This window comes from Haliotis rubra, unplaced genomic scaffold (genome assembly GCF_003918875.1).
Source record: "Haliotis rubra isolate DU_JTF1 unplaced genomic scaffold, ASM391887v1 Scf72, whole genome shotgun sequence".
In the NCBI taxonomy this organism is placed as follows: domain Eukaryota; kingdom Metazoa; phylum Mollusca; class Gastropoda; order Lepetellida; family Haliotidae; genus Haliotis; species Haliotis rubra.
In genome coordinates this window covers 1,429,234-1,454,389 of record NW_025767435.1, presented here as the reverse complement: position 1 = coordinate 1,454,389, position 25,156 = coordinate 1,429,234, and the positions used below count along the sequence as shown (strand labels likewise).

Genomic DNA, 25,156 nt, shown 5'->3' with positions numbered 1-25,156 from the left:
TTCAAATATGTACATATCTATATCTCTCCAACAAAACGTTTTCTCAGTTAACTTCTGTTGTACATATGCTATTATTGGGAGGGGGCTTTTCTATCAATAAACACAATCAAACCTCTCAATGACTAACCTGTTTTTATATTTGATAGTAATTGATAGTAAAATCAATTTGAGAAGACAAACCATTTATCATTTAATCACAACAAAGTTCTATTTACCCACAATCAAACTTCTCAGTAACGAACCTGTTTCAGGCTCACCCTGCTCTACTCACTAGACAGTGGATTGTTCCATTATACCTTTAGGTGTTACCTTAATTAACCTTCTAGTTCAGTGTCTGTCAACTGGGTGTCTGTCAATTGGGAGATAACCTCTAGAAAGGGTACTTTGAGAACACTCTGACAATTGCAATACGTTCTTACTACATTCTCAGATTAACTACAGTCATGAACAAATGGGCGCTGTTTAACTCCCATCGAGTAGTATAAAAACGAGGCGTTCAGCTGTCAGTCAAAATTCAAACAAAAATTAGATATGTAACCCTAACGTTCCCTTTAGATTGCGGTGTCTTTTGGTCCTAATCAGCTAAATTGTCTGACGGGCCCGTGTGCGAAATGCACGTAATGTCGGAAAGCGTACGTAAAATATCCAAAAATATATCATTGTCATTATCGTTGGGTGATTTCATGCTACAGACAGCAATACCCCATGTATACCATGGCTGGTTGTGGTGTATCGAGTCGAGAACACCGAAGGTGTGTTTACTGCATTATCATGCGCGACTCACGTGGTTGTGTTTGATGACACACAACCGGATAGATGACACTTCGTACCAAATAACTCCTGTCAGATTTAGCTGTTGCGACGTATAATAAGATAAGTACTCGGGCCAGTTCTCCCGAATCCCACCAAGGCCGTGCAGTAGAAATAGTGCTTAAAATCTAGAAAAAACTAACCTTTGCTCACTCAGATCTCGAAATTACCTTCTGTTACGTTTAATTAAAATGTGGTTAAATCCCAATAAAGACAGGGTCTTATGTCGGTAATCCGATTGTCTCGATGTACGTGTAACTCGATCTATGTTTGGGTTACACTGCATAATAAGCTCTATTTATTGCAACATATTCAATAAAACTACGGTATCAACTTTCGTTGTTATTAGAGAATAAATCGTTTTATTGTGATCTCGTGCCCATGTTCAAGGTATCGAGGGGACTTTCACCTATAAGAGGGATTTCGTGATATGGGAATGGCTATGATTGTATATGATATGAAACCGATTAAATATTGAACAAGCTTCGTGATATACAGTAACCATTTCGTGTTAGGGATATTCAAATGAACAATGCATGCAAGGAGATGTTGAGTAGCCTTTGTGGTAATATATATTTAGCGATGACAGAATTGGTGAATGAATGTATTTTTCAGAGCTTAATTGATATACAACAAGCCGTCGTCGGCGAAGTCCCTTGAACCATGGACAATCAAGGATTCGGGAAGTCGAGTGAGTTTCTAAACGAAGAGGGGGCAGTCAGTGTTGATGAAACCCCTGGATCAGGTATGTGTGTGGGAGATTGCAAGCACGTATAAAAAAAGTGATTGTTTGTTGTCTAAAGCGCATCGGGTAGCCCAGTTGTTAAAGCGTTCGCTCGTCACGTCGAAGACACGTGTTCGATTCCCCACATGTGTGAAGCCCATTTTTGGTATCCACCGCCGTGATATTTCTGGACTATTGCTAAAACGGCGTAAAACTAAACTCATTCACTCACTAAAGCGCACACTGCAATATCCCATCTAAATGAAGGATGTCTGTAAATACTCGAGTCGGACCAGACAGTCCAGTGATTGATGTCATGAGCGTCAGTCTACGCAATTGGCATATGAAGACAGACAATCAGCTTTAGTACCCGATACAGTTCTGTCCAGTCTCGTGACAAGCGCGGGTTTCTGGGAACATGCATTCTTACCCGGAATTTTACACTGGTATTGAAGCAGGCGAGAGTCATGATATGTTGAGGCCAGCAGCCTAGGCTCCAGGCTACAACTACAGGCAGGTGAGGCAGGGCCCATCCTCGATAATCACCAGGGTATACGTTCACTCTCCACTATACCCTGGATGCATGAACGGCTTGGCCCGGTGATTTTATTATCGCTCAACTTCCCAGCGTAGACACCTGATTGGATAAAAAGCCAGCCCAGGGAGGTAATAAAATCATCGGGCCAAGCCGTGGATGCATCCAGGGTGTAGTGGAGAGTGATCGTAACGTATACCCTGGAGATTATCGAGGATGGGCAGGGCCATGTTTTTGCTCAACTGTAAATTAGGCACTGGTCCACACTCCGCCAACGCTAACGGCATATAGAAAGACTATTCAATTCCTCCTTCTAACATTTATTCGTATTACCAGCAACTTCTAATTGAGCTTTATCTCGGTAACCGCAAAATGCGAAAGGTGCTTCGCCATTTTCTGATAACGTGAGTAGCAGTCTACTACGAAAAAAATGTACTTTGATAAACTAAAATAGATCGCCTTAGATGAGGTTGATCAGCCATCTAAATTCTACTAAACTATCGTCGTAACGTGAGATATTGAAAACACTGGATAACGGTTATTTAAGGAAGTCATCAAGCGATTCCATGCGGCTGGACGACTGAAGTAACACGTGACCATCACAAAGGAATATCTTTTCTGTACAAAAGGCACCGTTGTGAAGGAACTTGATGGCAAACGTTATTGTGATTGACTTGAAGTTAGATGCATGTATGTGAATTAACCGATATTTTTATGATGAGACTTTTTTTAAATTGCAAGAAAATCATTCCACAATAGGATTGCAAATGGCACATTTTCAACTTTTCTGGTGGACATACATGCTAATGAGGTCACAGTGAGAGACGGCCAAATGAAATTCACACAGTCAATAACGTGTATGTCCACCATGAGCAGTGTTGTATACTTGATACTTGCGCCTCATAGAGTCAATCAAACGTCGCAAAAAGTCTTGTGGAATGGCATATCTGTGGAAGCACCTGGCGGAGTTCCTGAAGCGTGACTGGAGGATTTGGCCAACGTCTCAATCTTCTCTCAATTTCGTCCCAGACGTGTTCGATAGGGGACAGATCTGGGGATTTAGCGGGCCTGGGAAAGATGTTAACATTGTGCTGCTTTAAGAACTGCTGAACCACCCTGGCGACGTTCTGGCGCTGTCCTGCTGGAAGATCACTCCTGGACCATTCTGCTGGAGAAACAGTATGACGACTGGATTAACAATTTCGTCTCTGTACCCGTGACCCTTTAAATTTCCATTGGTGACGTAATGTCAAAAATTATCGTCTGGTAGCCAGACGCCCTTGAATGATCCTTGGTGATATCCAGTTGACACCAAGAACTGTTCGGGCTGTCCATATGGCTGGTTGGAATCTTTGGCGCATTTGCGTGGCGTGGTTACAGGTGTGGACGGCCACTTTGGAGTAGGGCTGGGACGGGTACTCGAATCCGGGTCGGGTACACCTGGAATCGAGTCCTATTTCTAGGAATCCACTCTCCTACCCTGAGTTCCATGCGGCAAGCCAGCATAGTACCTCTGCCACAGGCCAGAAAAATCGTCACATCTTGCAATGTCCATTCAATATAATGTACAGATTCCTTTTACTCTTTTATTTTTGACGAGTCTACACATCTAACTAAACATCTTTAATAGAATGGTTTAGTTTCACTGAGAAAATATCCAAAAAACAGGTAACACTATTTCGATTTGCGCAGCGATCCTTTGTTTACATAGGTTGTACGGCTCCACGTGCTGTCATCGAAGCCGACGGAGAGCAAACGATGCAGCCAGTGTGATATCATAATATGTACTGGCATAGACCTAACTGTCGCAGTTGTGGAAGAATATACATGTAACAATGTAAAACATTATGAAGAGAGCGCCGAAAAGCTTTCGTGAGTCCAGTCTCTTCTTATTATGAATATGCGCGTTTGATTACAAACAAGAGAAAAGTCCGGTCACGTGATATGCAAATTAGCCTGTGGCAGTGATGTTATGTTAAGTCATCGCTGTGCCGGAGTGTGCTAGGAATCGAGTACCCGGAAAGGGAGAGAACTCTGTAATGACAAGGGCAGATAATAACTTGTCTTTTTCATAATTGACGTAACACACATGTATTTACATAATTGGTATTGTCCGATTAATGAAGGTTATTATTAACGACTGTAATTTATCTACGCATGAGCGGCGGGAACGAAAAGTTGTGTGTTTTAACGAGGAATGTAAGTAATGCTGTTACTCTTTATATTGACTAAATAGACGTAAATTAAATAGCCAAAGATCTGCTTTAATGTCTTATTGCCATCTTTCAAGTTTCTATAATAATCTCTGTCAAATCGTGATTGAATATTCAGAAAGTTGACAGATGCGCTGTATTCCTTACATTTCCGGGTACTCGATTCCGATTCGGGTAAGTACATGCGGGTACTCGATTCCATTTTGTCCTACCCGTCCCAGCCCTACTTCGGAGACGAACTGCAACGACGGCGTTCTGTTGATAACATCTCCACAAGCGGCATATGGTGTTCCTGTGCACGTTAAACTGCTGTGCAACGTTGCGCTGGGGTGTTCCGGTTTCAAGCATTCCAATGGCTCGCCATCTTTCATTTTCAGTTAGCCATGCCATGGAGAAATGCAAGCAGATTCTTCCAAATTTGTGTTTTCGAACCCGTCGACGTCTAAACAATATTTTGAGTGACAATGATTCGAGGTTCAGAGCCACACTTTTTACAGGGTACGTTTTATGCCTTTTTGTCAACGGACTTCTTGAAAGCAAGAAAAACGAAAGCAAAACCAAAAGTACCGACAGGGCCCTGTTTGGGTTATGGGTTAAGTGTATTATAAAGAATATTAAAATGCGTTATAAAGAATTTCTCATTTATATAAACAAATGTGTTGACCACACTAGCGTTTGCCTTTGAGTATACATTCATACTTACAGGAGACGTCAATTAAATTAAATTGAAATACAGGGCACAAGGAGTGTACAACGTTGATTGATGAAATGAGAACAAAGTAGGACTAGTCTGTCACAAACTGTAAATTACACATTGTGTACAGGTGTATATTATTTTCAAAATGAAACGAAAGATACTGGGTGTGAAAACAAACGATGTGCTCGAAAGACTGCGCTTGTTTGTAATGTAAACAAAGAAACATTCCTATTTTACAACGCGGAGTATTTTCTGAAATTGTCCGACACCCAATCGTCTATTCATTGCTTATAATGGCTAAATACCCTTAGAATATGCATGGAAAGAGTTTCGTAGCAAGAATAAGGAAATGAAAAATAGATACAATGCAAGGATTTGATAATTCAAAACAAATTGTCAACGTTTCCGTGCAGCGTGACGCCATACCATGACAGAAGCAAAATCACGCAGAACGACAACGGTAATTATCAGCATTTCTGGCTTATCAGCATTTCTGGCTTCTTATCTTACTTACAATGAAAACGATAGAATCAAAACAATATACTCAAACGGGTCCTTGTCATAACACTAAGTATTAAGTTTAAACCCGTAGCAGATTCTCAGATTCAAAGTGCATTTTTGCAAACCACAAGGATCCTTGGAACCTTTCTCTTGCATCACTATATAGCAGTAAATCACAATAAACTGGGGGCTGCGGGGTAGCCTAGCAGTCAAAGCGTTCGCTCGTCACGCCGAAGACCCGGGTTCGATTCCCCACATGAGTAAAATGTGTGAAGCCCATTTCTGGTGTTCCCTGATAATGCTGGAACATTGCTTTAAAAACGGCGTAAAACTAAACTCACTCACTCATACTCCTTCGGGGTTATGATATATCTTCCTCTTTTAAAAGTCAATACATGTGATAGTCATCTATATCTGGAAAATGCAATCTCACATTTAAACAAGACCGGTTAAATCAGCCCATCTTTGGTTTGAACTCCATATTCAGTCTAATTATGAGCAATATATCCGTGATCGTGGGTTTCACCTGATCATTACACGCGCCACTCATTACTTTGGATCCTCCTCGCGCACTATGCTGGCAGGCATGCAATAGAAAGTGGAACAACACCTCCGATTCGTGTGGCCCAATTCACAGGGGCTTGTATTACTGAAAAAAATACGAAGGTCCAACACTCGTTCACTGATTGCCATCTACATACATAGAGAATACTACACGAGGTCTCATTACATACGAATTATACGAAACGAGTGTCCTTCACGAGTTCACGAGTTTCGTATAATTCGTATGTAATGAGGCCGAGTGTGGTATTTTATTTATTACCCACGTCTTACATGCATATAAATTGACAAAATAGCGTATTTTTGTTATGTTTTTGGTTTCAAACCGAAACCGGTTTCATAAAGAGGTTGCGGAAGAGTTTTGTACTGTAGTACAATATTTGCATGACGTCACACTAATGACGTCACTGCCATGGTAACCGACGTCACGATGCATGTCAGTTGTCATCGCCTCGTACAGCCTCCTACAGTAAACTACTCCGTTGCACCTCGTTTCTTGGTTTCCAGCTGCTTCATTCGGCTAACATCACTGGTGGAAACATTGCGTTTATGTTTTTCGACAGATATAATGTCTCAGTTCGACTCACAATTAAACAGCGACACGGCAACGTTCGCAATGTTACAGCGTGATGACAAAAGTATTCGCGACAATTCAAAATGGCGGAAGTAAACACATGACCGTATGAAAACATTAAACAGCGATATTTCAAAAAAAGAATTATGTCTCACCTCAGTACTTGGTTAAATTCCCCTTGGAGTGTATGCAGGCCATAATCCGTCGTGGAATTGATTCATATAAGTTTCTAACATAGTGTAGAGTGATATTTGTCCAGACATCGTCGATGGCATCATACAGTTCGTCAGTGGTCAGGATAGTTTGTGATCGTCGCTGTAGTGTTCTTTTTCAATAATATTGTAGTGTTCATTTTCAATAATATTGATATCGGGAGACTGTGCAGGCCAGGTCATGCAATTTACAGCATTGTCACGCTTGTATTCCTGAATAATTCGTGCCCGATGCACCGGAGCATTGTAATCTTGAAACCGATATGGTTTGTTGTTGAAGTGCCGAGCTATAACGGGCCAGAGGTTGCCTTCAAGTATTTCACGATACTTGACAGCATTAATATTACCATTAACCCGACACAAGGTGCCAACACCGTACCAAGTTAAAGAACCCCAGATCATAACTGATAACCTGGCCTGTTTCGAGTGAATCATGCATTCGGGACGATAGGCTTCATGCGCACTTCTCCAAACGAAAACTCTTCCATTCTGACCAATAACTACCTGCGATTCATCACTGAATATCACCTGTTTCCACTGATTTTGTACTATCCAAATTCTCCTTTCCAAACACCAGTGAAACTAACAAGATTCAAATATTTTTCCAAACATACCGAATTGTTGATTCAGGTACACCTAATAATTTCACAATGTCAGAAGTTTTCTTTCCATTCCGTTTCAAATCCACAATTAGTTCTTTCGTACTGATGTTGAGTTCCTTTGATTTTCGGCCCATTGTTTACAGCAGACGATTTCTGCATTCCAAGCAGACGACATATGACGTCATTGCACATGCGCACTAATCGTATATCAAGCTCACAAGCGACGTATCAAACATGAAAATCTGTGCAGTATTTGCGAAGCAAGAGACAAAATACGAGACGTTTCAATCAAAGCCGAATGGTTATATTTGCCAAATCGCGAATACTTTTGTCACGACGCTGTACATGCGGCGACGGCGGGTAGACAACCCGGGGAGGGGGTTGACAACCATTATTGGCATGAGTATATGTAATACGTCTTAGGTCCAAAACAATTGGTGAAACATAACCAGTATCATATATATCATATGATCACTTTTGCCTAGCAACTATTGCTTCTGTATTTCGTCGTCTGTGACGTCATTTAACAACGTGACGTCAATGAAGAGGACCGTCACACTTGCTTACCGTGTTTAAACTGCACAAATGTACATGAATAAAATGGATAATAAAGACATTATTACACTCGGGCAAGTATATCATACAACCTACATGACACTCGCGCAAAATTGTGTATTGCCCTCGCTCGGGCAATACGAAATTTCACACTCGTTTCGTATAAATCGTATGACACACTTGTTCGTGTAATCATCATTTTTAATATACTAGTATGTAGATGGCTATCAGTGAACGCGTGTTGGACCAAGGACGTACATGTATTATTTTCAGCAATACAAGACCCTGTAGCCCGATTAAGCCATACAAACCACCACCACCCCCCCAACCCCCAACCCCCATCCCCACCCCAAAAAAACAACAACAAACAAACAAAACAAAAACATACAAAAACATACAAACAAAAAAACACACCAAAATACAAAAACAAAACAAACATCACCACCACCACACCACCCACCATCCCAAAAAATAAATAATTAAAAAATAACATACTCATCTCACTCAGTAAATGGAGATTCTTCCGAGAAGGTCCTAGCTCCGACCTCCTGGCAATATTATATAGACATTACTGTGTTTTTCCTGACTTGATGGTGAGGCAGCACAATCCCACGTCCAAGTTGGGAAGTCGTTCTTCCCAATACCTGAAGCCAGTCAGGGTAACAACTAGACTTACATCTAGTCTCAACATGAACATATTTTAGAAAAAAAACAAAGGCCCTATAGCAATGAAAAATAATGACATAAATTATTGTTTCTGGATCTGCATGACAGACAATGTAACAACAAATACCATCCTTTTATGTCTTAATACGTCGCTTAGGCCACATTAAAAATAATGTTGTTTCTCATCACTTATTCAAAAATATATGGGTCGGGCGGGCGGATTATATTTTTTTTTTTTTTTTTTTTTATGTCCAAAACCCCTTGATTTCTGTGGAAATTTACACCCTTTCTCCGATAGAAAATCAAAACTTAGAAGTGTTAAAAATTCATGCACATATAAATTTTTTGAGTCAAAGTTGCATTTTTTCTAGTGTAAAAAATAAAATAATCTTAGGGTCGGGTCGAATTTTTGGGTTATGCGAAAATGAGAAACAAGAATATTTTTAAATATGGCCTTACGAGAATCAAGGCTGCATGTCAATTACCCACTAGATCTTTAACAAGTAGACAGTGTCGCCATCCACATCAGCAATAACACAGTATAGGCCTATGGGTCGCACAAGCTATGTATCATCATTACACTAAGTAGTTTCGACGCAAGATGAACAGACACGCGCCAGCTGATGCAGGTCACATACATGCCTATTGACAGGTATTGACAGACATATTATATATACAACACACTGCAGGAAGTCTGGCGATAATGTTTAAAAATAGATCTCTTGACGCTCATTAAATAAAGCCTATAAAATAAAACAGCTATAACACAGGATGTGATTGTTTTCAGCATCTGTGTTTGAATCGATGAGTTGGTGTGTCAATAAAGGTACACGTGAAATGCCTAACGCTGAAATAGACAACCGAAGATAAGAGGAAATCAGGCAAGGAAATCACTTGTGCGTGTGACTCTGTCACTTAGAAAAGAAAAAGATCTTTTACCAAACAAAACATGTTAAAAAGAAATAAGCATCAATTATGAAAATATCAATCAACGATTACACCAGTAACAGAGTTTATTTGTGATTTGACGGAGGTGTTGTGCTACTTGAAATAATCGCGTGAATTCCACATTAACGCGATCAGAGGTGTGATGGGTAATTGAAATCAAACGTGGCTTGTCACCCTGCTAATCATTCTTCATGAAGAAATTAGAGACAGAAATTACTCATCAGCGTATGTCGACATTGTTTATCTAAACTATCAACCGTGTACAATGCCGTGCATAGTATCAACATTATCGGATTACATGCCGTGTGAGTAGATCACATGACCGTGATCACATGACTTTAGTGTAAAAGACAAGATGGCGGATGAGGAGGAAAGGACCCCTCTCCTGAAAGAAAACCCAGAAGAACACGCACAGGAACTCCCCCCACCTTACTCTGATGATCCCAACAATTTTGGTAATCATGTTGAAACTTACTAGTTCTGTTTCATGGTATGCTATGAGTTGTCTTGTCATAAATCACTGTCGTAATATCTTGATTAGCTGTCACGTTCGTTTCCAGAATCCAGGTAATTCTATGCTACAGACTATTTGCATTGGGGTATCTGAAACATCTCGTACTTGCCAATTTGACTAAATAGAATAATTCTGTTATTGTTGGATTACCTTCTCTTGTCATTAAAAAATCAAAATCGGAATGATTCGTCACGAAGTGGTAATTTTTGTTACTAACTTGCGACCGAGTTTGTTTATCTGATAACCGATTGTGTTGACCGTCACTGGCATCAGATCAATATGCATGTTATTGGTTGGAAGAACACTACATACAGTACAGTAGAGACACGGGTGTTTATGTATAGAAAAGGATGGATGAGAATTGCAGTTTTTAGTTATCATTGCCACCATCTAGTGAATACTGGGTGGTGGGTCTATTTATAGTCTGTCATACAAACCAGGAAACAAATATACCCGTAGTCAAGTGTAGAACATGTAGCAAGTCTAGATTACCTCAGTTTCTGAAATGAAGAAATAATCTGGTCTCCTTTTATATTATTTTTAATGAAGATAATTTTAGAACTGTTTTGTAAATAATGTTCAGAGACTAAGGAATGGGAGAATGATATATTATGTCGTGATAGGAGCTCCTGTAAGGGATGAGTAACCGATCTTTATCATGTGAGAAATGCTTCTGAATTTGTCTGATTTACAGTTGCTAGAGAATTTTTGTTCAGAAAATAGTAATATTGAGTTGCTGATATGTGTCTGTGTATGTGGAGGTGCGTGTCAGATCATTTTCAAGCCTTTAGCATGTTGAAATCTGTAGGTCAACATGACATGACAGTTCATGAGACATATTGCTTAATGTTGTGTTACTATTTTTATTTGATTGTTTGTGCCATATTAGGTGGTTACATATCACATTCTTCTCTTTCAATAAATATTATGAAACTATGGGGGAAAAAACCCAACTCCACAATGCCTAAAACTGATGAAATGAAAAAGCTATAGTTCTGACATCATGGTTATTTATCTTAAAATGCTCATTCTTATGTTGGCATCACACATAGTTCATATTTTACATACACATGAATGTAGGATTCCAAATGGCTGATTTGCACTCCATTATTTTCAATGTACACAGCAAATATGAAAGGTGCATTTCTTATGTTCCCCACTTATGTTTGCCAAACTGTCGGCATTATGCTAGCAACAAACCACCACAACAAATGATCATTTTGCATCTCAAGTCAGTGAGGTGTACAATGTAAGACGTCATCCTCTGGATATTTATGATAATGCGCTGGATATTGGGGGAATAACTCAAACTTTTTTTTCTGTCTTTTGTCTGCTTTGCTCCTAACTGTGGTATTGTTACTGATGCAGTGACCTGTGGAGTTCTGGGTCAGAACTGATCTTCAGTAACCCATGCTTCTCGTTAGAGGTGACTAACGGGATCGGGAGGTCAGGCTCGCTGACTTGTTTGACACGTCATCATATCCCAATTGTGTAGGTCGATGCTCATGCTGTTGATCACTGGATTGTCTGGTCCAGACTCGATTATTTACAGACCGCTGCCATATAGCTAGAATATTGCTGAATGTGGCGTAAACCTAAACTCATTCACTGATAGAGACCAAAGAATATGAGCATAAAACATAGCAGTAATGTAAATAGATGTGCGATAAGATTAAATCGTCAAGTGGTCCCTTTGGCAACATGGATTGGTTTACTGTGTATGTCCATTAATTTTTCCATTTATGCTTATAACAACAACTGACCTACAGATCAGTGGTCGAACTTGTTGTCTTTGTTGATGCATGTCAATGTGTCCCAAATGTGAAGATCAGTTTTCATGATATCAATCACTGGATTGTCAAGTCCTGACTTGCTTAACTACACGGCAGGCAGACATCTAATAACTTTAATATTGCTCAGTGCTGCATTACACAACAAACAAAACATCTTGCAAAGGAGGCTATTTTTCAGTCATTTATTCTCTATATCAGTTTATATACATAATATATATTGTTTCAAATTCAATGCTTTGTTTGACCTGTGAACATATTGTCTTCTGCAACTTGTGCTTGTCATAAGAGGTGACTAACAGGATCGGGTGATCAACTCGTTGAATTGATTGTCACATGTCATTGTATCCCAATTGTATAGATGATGCTCACGATGTTGATCACTAAATTGTCTGGTCCATAGAACTGGAATATTGCTGAGTGTGGTGTTAAACAACAAACAAATACAATCCTAGTTGGTTAAATCATCAATTCTCAATAATGTTAACTTTTGGAGTAAATCATGCAGCATTAACATGATTATGGTGGTGGGTTTCATTCACAGGCAATTACCGTATTTGCTAAGAATCACTTATATTGTGATTATATTGTTCATTTTACAACATTCACTGTTTCAGTAGGGGTGGTGGGGTATCCTAGTGGTTAAAGCATTCGCTTGTCACGCCGAAGACCTGGGTTCGATGCCCCACATGGGTACAATGTGTGAAGCCCATTTCTGGTGTCCCCTGCCGTGATATTGCTGGATTATTGCTAAAAGTGGCGTAAAACTAAACTCACTCACTATTTCAGTAATTCCACTGTATTATTGATGACCTATATGATGTGTCATGTATTTGTTTTAGAACCAACTTCGTCCTCTAATGAGGTGACAGTCCCTCCCATCCAGCCTGATGAACTGCCCCCACCTTACACCCCCACCCCACAGGGGGGGTTGCCGATGGTCAACTGCAAGGTGTGTCAAGCCATGATCAACATCGAGGGGAAGAGTCACCTGCATGTGGTCAAGTGTGGAGTCTGCCAGGAGGCCACGGTCAGTATAGTCTGTTGGCACTGGTCGTTATGTGATACTAACGTGCTTCTAAAGTCACGAATTTTGTGGATGTCAACTTCTTTATTTTGATGAAGGAACTCATATTGGAAGTCATTCACCTGATGAAGACGTAAGAATATTCACTAATACGTTGTATTCCTCAAAATAAAGAAGTTACATCCATAAACTTCTAACCTTTATGTGTATCATGTCTAAACTGTGTTAGGTGCTTCAAGTTAAAGGAACCGCCTCCGTGGTGTAGTGGTTAGAGCGTCCGCCGGAGAGCGGAAGGTTGCGGGTTCGATCCCCGACCGCGTCATACCAAAAGACGTTAAAATATGGTACTTGTTGGTCCCTGCCTGGCGCTCGGCATTAATGGGTACAACAAGGACTGGTCGGCTCGGAGTCAGTATAATGTGTCTGAGTGGGGTATTCATGCTTCACTGCGGCATGGTATCTCAGTGGGCTAGCACTATAAAACCAGCTTCAGTCTGGGCTAGTACAAGCAGCTGCACCTACACATACACACGCATGCACGTCGTCATATGAGTGAAATATTCTCAAGCACGACGATAAACCAAATTTCACCTCACCTCACCTCTAGTTAAAGGGACTGGTCTGCTTGGGGTGAGTATAATGTATTACTGAAAGTGTCACCATAAGTGCCATTCGTGTTTCTTATGGACGTTAAATCAACGAGGAACATCCCACTGTGAGGTACCCGTCTGAAGCAGAATGATGAATGAAGATGTTTTTCTGACTTCCGCATTTCTTAAGACTCCACTGAGTGTAAATGATAAGCATCAGGTATTTGGGCCTTATAAAGTGATGGCCGTGTTTCTCGGATATATCTTATTTGTGGCATACTTGGTTGCGTTTCTTCAGCTCTCTTTCTCTGGTAGAAATACCAACATTCATTCACAAGATTGGCAATGAAAAAAATCAATGTCACAATAACTTTTGCCTCTGAGTATATTAGCGATTCCAGTGACTCTCTGAAACTTTAGGAATCCCAAGCAACAAAACAGGGGGCCCATATTGATCACGGTGATCAACTTGACATCTGCAGGCTGGTCACATGTGGCTGACTGAACTTTAATGGGGTCACATGACACTGAGTTATCTATGAACCCTATGCTAATAATATTTAAAGGTGGTTTCCTTAATTGTAACTTGGCTCAAACTCAGTGATTGAGCGAAGAAAATAAACCTTGAGTGGACTTCTCATTGTTTCTTAGGAGAATATAAATGTCTGTTTAATATCAACTTGCTACAGTTGAACTTGTTTTAACAGACAGAAGGAGCTTGCAGCCTGTTGGACTTTCATTTATTTCCATTCTGTGTTTCAATGATACTTGTATACAATAATTTGTGTCAGATTTTACCCTGTAATATGAAATTTGTAAACTATTCAATACATCGATATGATCAACCAAAATATTTTCCAGTAATTTTGGTTCCCCTGGTTGAAAACATGGGGATATAGTGATCAGCATGTCTGTTTGTCAATATTGAATATTTTTTGTTGAAACTTGCTACATGGATCAGTCTTGTAGAGCCATGGTGCCTTTTGATGATTTGGGATATGTATTTTAATCAGAATTTCATCATGTTCAGGACAATAAGTTGTACTTACACTAAAAGTGAAGATTGCGTACATTTCTGGAGCAGAACTCCAAACCATCGAATATTTCTGAATGAAACTTGCTATACAGATCCAACTGGTAGTACAGTGTTGACTTTTATCATTTGGGATTATTATTTGTCTTATTTCTTTTACATTTCCATGATAACAAGTTGGACTTTAAATTGAAAATGAGGGTTGTGCACTTATGGAGAGCACAGATCCAAGCCATTAAATGTTTCCTGATGCCACTTGCGATACAGATCCGTCTCATGGTGAATGGGTGTCTCTTGATTCAGGATACTGGAAAATACTGAACAGCATTACTTTGTTTCCAATGATCTGAGGGTGTTGAATGGCAATGATCCCAATGTGGGTTACACATGGTGTAAGGAGACAAACTCCATTTGCGAATTGAACATTATGACCCATGTGTGTGTGAAAATTATTGCTCCCCCTCGTAAAACATCAATGAAAATACACATTCATCCCCCTATTTCGCTTTTCTGCTGGGATTTTACTGTATGTTGTGTTTTAACTTTCAGCCCATCAAGGCAGCGCCACCTGGAAAGAAATATGTGCGTTGTCCGTGTAATTGTCTACTTGTCTGCCGCAGTGCTGCACAAAGGATTGCCTGCCCAAGACAGAACTGGTAGGGAGGGTGGTGGTGGAAGTTAAATGTTTGTTAGTCAGTCTGTTCAATTCTCCACATATCTACAATAAGTGAAAGCTATTTGTAATACTCCCTCCAGCCATGTGAGTAGAAGTTTGATAAATATAATCTAAAGCCATATTTACTCCAGGTTGTTGATTTGGTTGTTGAGTTTAATTACCTCCCTTTCAGTCGCCGTGTGATCAACTTGAGTGGTGGGGTAACAGCCAGTGTGACGGTCCGGTCCCCAGGCTCCGGACGGATCTGCTGTGCCTACTGTAACCAGATCTTCATAGTAAGTTGGGTCACTGTAACCAGATCTTTATAGTAAGTCTTGGTCCTAGTAAGTCAGGATCTCTGTAACCAGATGTTCGCAGTAAGTCAGTCATCACTGTAACCAGATCTTCATAGTGTCAAGTCACTTTAACCAGATCTTCATAGTAATTTGGGTCATTGTAACCAGATCTTCATAGTAAGTCTTGGTCCTAGTAAGTCAGAATCTCTGTGGGCAGGGTTCAAATGACTTCATCTTTATCATTTACCATTACATGATTATGGACATTTAGAACTATTGGTATGAAAATGTCCAGAATTTATAACATTTAAACAGAGAATAAAGTTAATTAAGTGCTCCAACAGATACACTGTTGCCAAACACAAAGCTTTCAAGGGAGATAATCCATTTTCTTGGTCTCAGTTCCAGGTGAATTCCCGACTGTTGGCTCGGTGCCCTCACTGCCGTAAAGTGTAAGTATGAGTTACTCCGTCCACACAAGCTGATGGCGGCATTTACTGTTATATATACTAGCATATTACTGAACAGTGAGACAGTTTAGTATTTGGATAGTAGTTAACTATAGAGTGTAATGAATCTGTGATTTTATTTATAGTGTCTGGAACAAATATGATACTACAGACATAGAGATTCCTAAGACATAATCAACCTATAAATATTACATATATGCGATATCGTAAATAAAGTGTTTACTGACTGACTTTTGCAGGTCGGAGGTTGGCAGTGGGTATGTCCGACGCGGGCACTGGTCTGTCTCATCATGGGGGTCCTGTTGCTGGGCGGCGGTATCGGGGTCACGGTAAGGTCACACAGGCGGTAAGGTCACACAGGCCTGTTTTAGCAAACTGTTGTCGTTTTAACAGAGAGTTATGTAATATCTGGTCAGCAGGCTTTGAGGCTAGTAGGCTGTGGTATCATGTAATCTATGTGTTTATTTGATAAGATGACAAGTAGAACATTCTTGCCACAATGCTGGTTAACTAGTCTGTTCAGAGCAATGCAACTGACATTGTCCTATTTTCCCTCCAGATTGGCACCTATGAGATAGCGAGTGATTATGGAGGGATCTATGTGGTGTGGACAGGTAGGTAACATCTATGTTTTTTAACAAGTACATTTCACATTATTAATGTAGCCTTAGCTACAGTTGTGTTTTGATTCCATGATCATCCGGTTGGTTGAGCTTCAGATTGTTCATAATATGATTTGATTATATATTGTATAATTCATCATATCGATATATGTTCAGGAAAACCTGTTCATCAGTTCTTCCCACTTAAATTTTGAATTATCATTATCTATTGATGTTGTTGTTTTTTTCAACCTAAAATATTTACTAAAAAGTTTGTACAAGTGCTCCAAGACATGGAATGAGTGTTTTTTGTCTAGGATTGTGTTTTTGTGTGCCATGACGACACTGCTTGTTTGGCCTGGTAATTTTATTTCTCACAGCATGAATCCCAATTATCCACAAAATGAAGTCAAGTATCTAATGACTTGCTTTGTAACTGTCCCTTATCAATAGTTATTTGGCTACCTTTGCTGAGGCAGGGTATGGATAGGGGTTCCTTGAGTACTGGTACTTACTGCAAGTGGGATGATTTGGAGGGTGGGGGTATGATGGGTTACCAGAGTGGTTATTATGGGTTGGGGTAGTTGGGATTCCTTGAATGCTGGCACCTACTGGGGGTAGGGTAGGGGAGCAGGGGTCATTGAGTGCTGGCACCTACTGGGGGTGGGGTAGGGGAGCAGGGGTCATTGAGTGCTGGCACCTACTGGGGGGGGGCAGGGGGCAGGGGTCATTGAGTGCTGGCACCTACTGGGGGTGGGGTAGGGGAGCAGGGGCCGCTGAGTGCTGGCACCTACTGGGGGTGGGGTAGGGTAGGGGAGCAGGGGCCGTTGAGTGCTGGCACCTACTGGGGGGGGTGGGGTAGGGGAGCAGGGCCATTGAGTGCTGGCACCCTACTGGGGGTGGGGCAGGGGGGGCAGGGGGTGTGGCAGGGTGGGGTAGGGCAGGGGAGCAGGGGCCGTTGAGTGCTGGCACCTACTGGGGTGGGGCAGGGTAGGGGAGCAGGGGTCATTGAGTGCTGGCACCTACTGGGGGGGGGTGGGGTAGGGTAGGGTAGGGGGAGCAGGGGTCGTTTAGTGCTGGCACCTATTATCATTGCAGTTCTTCCCACTCCAATTGTTGGCCCTTTGTATGGTCAATAATGCTCTCAACAGTATTATTTAATTTAATAAAAGCAGTTTTAAAGTAACATAAATTATTATTCATGGTGTCTGTTTATTTGACAAACAGTCATGTGTCATTGGTTTTTATCTGTACATAGGAGACCCAGGCTGAATGTACATACAATATTAAGTCATAGATAACAGACAGAAGTATTAAATTGAATACTTTACAGAAAACCAGTCACAAATATCATCTCCTTGTTGCAGGTGCATTTATTTCTGGCATCTTACTGATCATCCGAGCCATGTATTACTTCTCAATCCGTAGCAGCACAGTGGTCGGAAATGCTTAATCACAGGTCAAGGTCACAGTGGACAGGTCAAGGTCACCTCAGGTCAGATGGGCGGAACAAGCCACCTGACCATTCACAAGTAGCCACCAAATTCCCAATTAAGATCAACCTGATAGTTTTCCTGTCCACTGTTTGTTACATTTGTTTATTGTTATGACGAAGTTCAAGCTTAACCATGGCAATTGGTTTCATCATAGAATTTTACTGAACGCTAGAAATGTTATGCAAGAATACACGCGAAAATATGAGGTTGTAACGCTTATTCCAACATCAGTTTGTGTGCCAGAATAGTTTAATAGGACCCATGGAATGTATGGTATGGTATTGTTTCAGATTTGTTGTACAATAATTATATAATTCTGTTGTTATCTTTACAATTCTAACAGTTTGTGAATGATTGTTTGATAAGGATTTGTATATAAGAAGTTTACAATGTTTTCATATCAGCATCGTCAACTATATTGTCCGATTTACTTGTGTCTTGAAACAATGCTTATCTGCCTCAGTGACCAGTGTTTTGTAGAAATGCTTGATTGAGATTTCTCATGTAGATTTGAACTCATACTACCTAATCTGACTGACATAATGACAAGATATTTAGCTTATGATATCTTAAAGAAGACTTTGAATAGGCTATTGATCCGGATTGTTGAGGGTTTGAAGGAAAAACTTTGAATCTGCTCTGAACTGTGAAATGACTATTTCCAGCCTTTGAAGATTAATTGAAATGTAGGGCGGTGGGGTAGTCTAGTGGTTAAAGCGTTGGCTCGTCACGCCGAAGACCCGGGTTCGAATCCCCACATGGGTACAATGAGTGAAGCCCATTTCTGGTGTCCCCCGCCGTGATATTGCTGGAATATTGCTAAAAGCGGCGTAAAACCAAACTCAGTCAGTCAGTAATTGAAACTAGTAAGAACTAAAATATACGATTGATTTCAGCCAGGTAAGAAGGTTGAGAAGCTTATTGAGGTAACTCCCATGGAATGAGGGAAGAACAAATGAGGCTGTCCCGCCATTGACGCCTATCTACTTACTGTCTTTCATCAACAGAGTTCAGATGACAATGTTTGAAACATCTACTGTGTTGCATTAGTTCTCTATTTTCAACAATCCATACATACCTGAAGGATGCTTTACAGAACCTGCCGAGACGATGCAGTACCGTGTTGTATAGGTCAAGTAATTATTGATGTGCCATTGACTGAATTTGGCGAATGCCTGATCTTTTCTGCTGTTAAGTACCAGTAGGCATTTCTTCAATTATACTCACTACAGAATGAGTGCTCACTTTTCTCAGTACTCAGGGTATATTAATGTCTTGACATTCCACTCAATGAGTCATGATACAGACTTGGAGAAGAGTATGTCACTAGTCATGAAAAGGACTAGTTCTTTTTACAAAAAACCATGAAATTATGAATATTATATTGTTTCTGTGATGTAATGAGGAGAAATGGATGACATTTGTCTCTCCAGTATTTTGTGCAATAAAGGTAAACACAGTTAAATTGCAGCAAGCCTTTTTTTGTTGTGCTGTATTCATGCAAAATGAGCAGTGCTGAAAGCACTCGTAAAATTCCCCAATTCTTTCTCTTGGTACCAACCATTGTGTATGGAGTTCTGTTGGTATTATCATAATATATTATGAATTATTCGAATTGCCAAAGTTAAACAACAACTATTTCAATAAAAGTAATTCTTTATTATATCTTTTGGCGGGTTTGGCCATAAGGCAGAAAATATATAGCAACCTAATTTCTAGACTTGACCAATCACAGCTGTGAGGGAAAGATTTGGGGTTGTCTATGGCCATATGTTCTCTATTCCTGATTTGTCAGACCAACTGTTGTTGCCATTGATGTTATCAGCTACAATTCCTTCACTTGTACACAGGATTTTTTAAAATCCTACTCATTATATGCCATAATTCTGAACTCATTCTGATGTTTTAATTTTGAAACTAAGCCAAATTCAAAGATGATTCAGATCGTTTGTATTCATGATTAAGATACTATACTGAGATGTGATAAAAAATCAAGAATGATTTATCAAATAATGACACTGAATTATTAATGATTTAAATATATTTGTGATGTAACATTAAATCCTATTGTAACTATTGTTGATTACTACATGTTATTCATTGTTGACAATTTCATTCTTACATTATGTTTATGATTCTATGACATGTATAGTTTCCATTTGTTAATATTTCACAACTTGACACAGTTGACAAGTTTTAGATATGTCCTAGCTCTTAAACAGAACTGTTAGAAACCCAATATGAAGATGCCACTGCCACGCCTGTCTACAATACACAGACTAGAGGGTATGGTTGTACATCATTATTGGCAGTCTTCTATCAATATCCTGGCAAATGACAACAGAAATTGGAATAGTACATTGCATGCATGTACGAGAAATAACGCTGGCTTTTATTGTGAGGAGCTAATGCTCCAAATACTAGGCCACCCAAACTGCCTCATGAACCATTAATAATGTGTACTTAAAGAACCAAGGTCACAAATGTAAAATGAATATGCCAAATAGAATATCTCTGAAAATTGTGTTGTGTCACAGTAACAAACAGTTTTTTTATAGAAAAAATAATGAATGTCTCTGCTTTGGAATTTTTTTTAGCAGTTTACCTTTGCAATTAACATGATCAACTCAGATGAGTTTTTAAGGATGAAATATAGCATCAAGTTGTCAAGATCCCTTCTATACTGACATGTGATAGAATAAAAATGTATTTTGGTTTAAGAGGTTGTTTTTTTTTAGGTATCTCAGGTTCTTGAGATAAAGTTGGCACCAGAAATGGTGGAATATTAAAAATAAATATGTAATAATAAAATGAACAACTGCACTCTGGCTTAGAGACTTAATACCAGCATCTGTTATGTACAAAACATGTTTGTCATCACTCTGCTTATCTGGTTGCCAAATGAAACTGTTATTGATAATCATGTAAACATTGGTAAATGCATTCCTCGGTGAAACTGTGATCCTTCGTGTCTTTGTTCAGAATACAGAACTGTCACTTTTTGGCGATGGCAGTAGTGATACATTTTGATAATGATGTTGTCAACATTGTTCATAATGTTAGTTAATGCTAATATTCATTGTATATACATCACCCTGTTGATTTTTTTTTTTTGAGTGTACTGAACAAAACAAAACACTTTCATGATCCCTACTTATTTTGCTCAGTATATACATGTATATTGCAAGTTTTTCAACATTGGGACTTCTAGCATATACGAGTTTTGTTTGTACTGTATAATGTATACGGGAAACTAATATTTCACTTCCTTACAAAAAAGATAATCCTTATAAAGTTAAGGAGTTTTCATAACATGCTAATCTTTATAATAATGTTTTTAAATGGGAATTATATAAGATTGGGTCAGTGTGAAACTAAGGTCTCATTTTTAGCTGTAATTAATACGATTATATCATGTCACATGACATGGTTGCAGACCAGAACATTCGGCTGTGCTATTTTGATTGGGCACTAGGGTATTTCAGTATTATTACTCCAATCATTACAATCTTTTTGTTGTTAAATTTACAACATCTGTGATGCCTTCTACGTATTGTTTAGATATGGTACCAATAGCATATCATCGTCATGACAACACTGAAATAAACATTTCATTCAAGTGCAAGACTCCTTTTTCATTTGAAATCGTGGTTCTATCAGAAATGTCAGTGACCCTGTGACTACCATTAGTTTGTTTGTGAACCGACATTTATCTCATCCCACATGTAATTTGATTGTGATTCAATAAAAACTGGCCCATAAAGTACCTCAGTTTTGTTCAGAGTATTTACAGGAATACAGGCATCCCATCCCTACTACAGGGTCTTGGGCTACGTGGATGACACCAAAAATGACTCGACCATGACCCCTCTACGAACACATTGGACTGCTTTGTATAATGAAAGAAACAATGTAAATCATACCTGCAGTCTAATACCCTCCCCATATTGCCACCACAGCGTAGTTAACACGTTGACTGCCTATTACGAGTATACTCGTATTAATTCTGGCAGACTTTGCACTATGAGTTATCTCTTGTAGCTGTATCAGTGTTATTTAAAAACAAGTTTCACATGTTGGCAAAATAGGCACAAGAAGCAATTATCTCCTGGCAGTAACAAAGAACGTAGTGGCAAATTCTGCTAGAAATTGATACCAGTATTCTCATGGTGGCAGTCAACTTGTTGAATCCTCACTTGTATGACTTGACTCTGAACACTGCCACCATAAAGGGTGGGCAAGTGAGTGGTTTTATGCCGCTTTTAGCAATATTCCAGCAATAACATGGCAGGGGGACACCAGAAAATGGGCTTCACACATTGTACCCATGTGGGGAATCAAACCGTTTTCAGTGTGACAAGCGAACGCTTTAACCACTGGGCTACCCTACCATCCCTCCATAAAAGGTGAAAAATTCTGTGATGAGGTTAGTGACATGGTAATATGACACTAAGGTATTCATCATGAAACAAAAGGAAACATATCCTCGATATCTAGGACGTATAATGAAGTAAATGTTATAAACAAAAAACGAAAGACCAACGGAATGATGTATGATTTAATAATGGATGTCTAGCATTAAGTTCAAAATTAACGTTGTCATAACATGATGTAAAATACATGGAAATCATGTATCAAAAGGGTAATTTAGGATGATACAGTCAAGACAACACAATGGATATCCTTATTTGTTGTCCTGCATTCACTCGGAGTTATAATCATGTAGCTTGTTACTTGTAGCAGCAGAACACCTAGGCACTCTTCCTCATCCATGATATCAGTAAAGAGATGTACTGATATTACAGGTGTCAGAAGAACTAATTAGTTACAAATCCAGTGAGCACAATACAAAGTGGACATAACCATTGTGTTCCCTTATTACTATAACATATGTCTGTTCAGCATAAGATAATTTAGACACTGTTCACCGAATGTTATTTTTGATCGAAGATATGACCTGAAAACAAAAACATGTATGGTAATCCAGTTTCTTGGTGTTCAATATTTACCTCCATTTCCCATTGTTAGTTTGTTTTTTTTAAATGCTACTTCAAGCAATATTCCAGCAATACCATAGCAGGGTCACCAGGAATGGATATCGCATCTTTGTACACAGGTGAAAATGAACCTGGCTGGGGCTTTGTCATAAGGAGTGAATGCTTTAACTAATAAGCATCCCCAAATAATCAGAAAGGGAATTTAAAAAATGTTCTAAATTAGTACTTATTCCAGCTTGTTTTATTACATTTCATTCTCCCTTCACCATGTCCACGTTTCAAACCGGTTAATCCAAGACGTTAGATTATCCTCATATATACAAAGAACTTAGTTAAGCACCCCCTGATGTAATTCATGACTGAATTAACCCCGGTCTTAACCCTTTGGAGCATATCTGGCACATGATTGGTCGTCGTGTGCAACAACGGGATCCTCCTGTACAGAACTGCTTCATTCCAGGGTAGTTGCTACATTCCAGGGCCATACTTGTACAGACATGGTTTTGTATGAAAATAAGTGTGAGTGTGAGTGTGAGTGTGAGTGTGTGTGTGTGTGTGTGTGTGTGTGTGTGTGTGTGTGTGTTTAAAATGAGCAATTATCATAATAAAATCAACATGGATTCCAATCATTTTGTCATTTTTTATGAGTCAAAGGATCATATGGGTCAGAAAAACATGTTTTTCCCATTGTGGTCACCATTAGAAGTTTCATGTACGTGTTGAAAACCTATCATTGTCAAAATACAGGGGGTACTTCATTAAGTTCTTTGTGTATATTTATTCAATTTCAATGGAAGAACTATCATTCCTTGTCCTTACTCTTTCCAAATGGAATATGGAGGTGCTAATGTGACCAAAGCTGCGAACTACAAAGACTACTAATAAACGAGAAAAACAAAGTTGCTCTAGCACTAAAGCAGCACATACAGAGGACACCACAAACTTCAACATCACACACACATTTCACACACACATTTAAAACATATCACATTGGGATTCAACCTTCGAGGATGTGGAGATGCAGAGTTGTGTTAGCAGGATACTTATGTACATGGCATCATTTGGTCTTTTCTAATGTGCATGCATGTTGCATATAGGTTTTCTCTGATTCTGTAAATGTTGTTGTGTAAATGTTGTGCATACTATAGAAGTTCCATCTGTGGAACATAGTTTGTCATGTCTAGGTTCAGTATACATGCATGCATATAGCGTGTAGGTGCCATATCTGATGTGTACATTTTGTCTGTATTGTAGAAGTTCAGTCGGTGGTATTATGATTCTGTTTGTGGTTTCTATGTTCAGTCCTTTATGTCGTTCTGTCTGTTGTGTCTAGATTATTTTTATGGTGACAAGCTTTTGTCTACAGCATACATGTTGTGTTGGTTGAATAGAAGACTGATTTCCAGGTTCTGTCTGTAGTGTTCAGGTTCAGTCTGTAATACACAGGTTCATACACAGGTTCAGTCTGTAGTATTCAGGTTCAGTCTGTAATACACAGGTTCAGTCTGTAGTATTCAGGTTCAGTCTGTAATACGTTCAGGTTCAGTCTGTAGTATTCAGGTTCAGTCTGTAGCATTCAGGTTCCATCTGTAGCGTTCAGGTTCAGTCTGTAATACACAGGTTCAGTCTGTAGTTCAGTCTCTGCTAGGTTCCATCTCAGGTTCAGTCTGTAGCGTTCAGGTTCCATCTGTAGCGTTCAGGTTCAGTCTGTAGTGTTCAGGTTCAGTCTAATACACAGGTTCCATCTGTAGTATTCAGGTTCAGTCTGTAGTATTCAGGTTCAGTCTGTAGCATTCAGGTTCCATCTGTAGCATTCAGGTTCAGTCTGTAATACACAGGTTCTGTCTGTAGTGTTCAGGTTCAGTCTGTAGCGTTCAGGTTCAGTCTGTAGTATTCAGGTTCAGTCTGTAGCGTTCAGGTTCAGTCTGTAGCGTTCAGGTTCCATCTGTAGCGTTCAGGTTCCATCTGTAGCGTTCAGGTTCCGTCTGTAGCATTCAGGTTATGTCTGTAGCATTCAGGTTCAATCTGTAGCATTCAGTTTCAGGTTCTGCCTGTAATACACAGGTTCTGTGTCTGAATATTTGCCTG

General features: G+C 39.6%; 1 protein-coding gene and 1 long non-coding RNA gene across 3 annotated transcripts; both read left to right on the top strand.

Moving 5' to 3' along the window:
* Positions 1–9,945: 9,945 nt before the first annotated feature.
* LOC124259351 (type 1 phosphatidylinositol 4,5-bisphosphate 4-phosphatase-like) lies at positions 9,946–21,690 on the top strand. The gene is given in 9 exon segments (XM_046693473.1): positions 9,946–10,053; positions 12,745–12,932; positions 15,102–15,208; positions 15,401–15,503; positions 15,906–15,955; positions 16,213–16,238; positions 16,241–16,302; positions 16,533–16,587; positions 17,943–21,690. Coding segments are annotated over 9 exon segments (777 nt in total). The 5' UTR covers positions 9,946–9,953; the 3' UTR covers positions 18,029–21,690.
* Positions 21,691–24,176: 2,486 nt separating this feature from the next.
* On the top strand, positions 24,177–25,152 carry LOC124259429. Of its 2 annotated transcripts, XR_006893834.1 has the most exons (4): positions 24,177–24,494; positions 24,527–24,586; positions 24,887–24,926; positions 25,113–25,152. It is a non-coding gene; the product is annotated as an uncharacterized LOC124259429 (long non-coding RNA). The 2 variants fall into 2 exon arrangements; XR_006893835.1 differs by lacking the exons at positions 24,177–24,494; positions 24,527–24,586 and adding an exon at positions 24,657–24,668 and having other exon boundaries at positions 24,807–24,926.
* Positions 25,153–25,156: the final 4 nt, after the last annotated feature.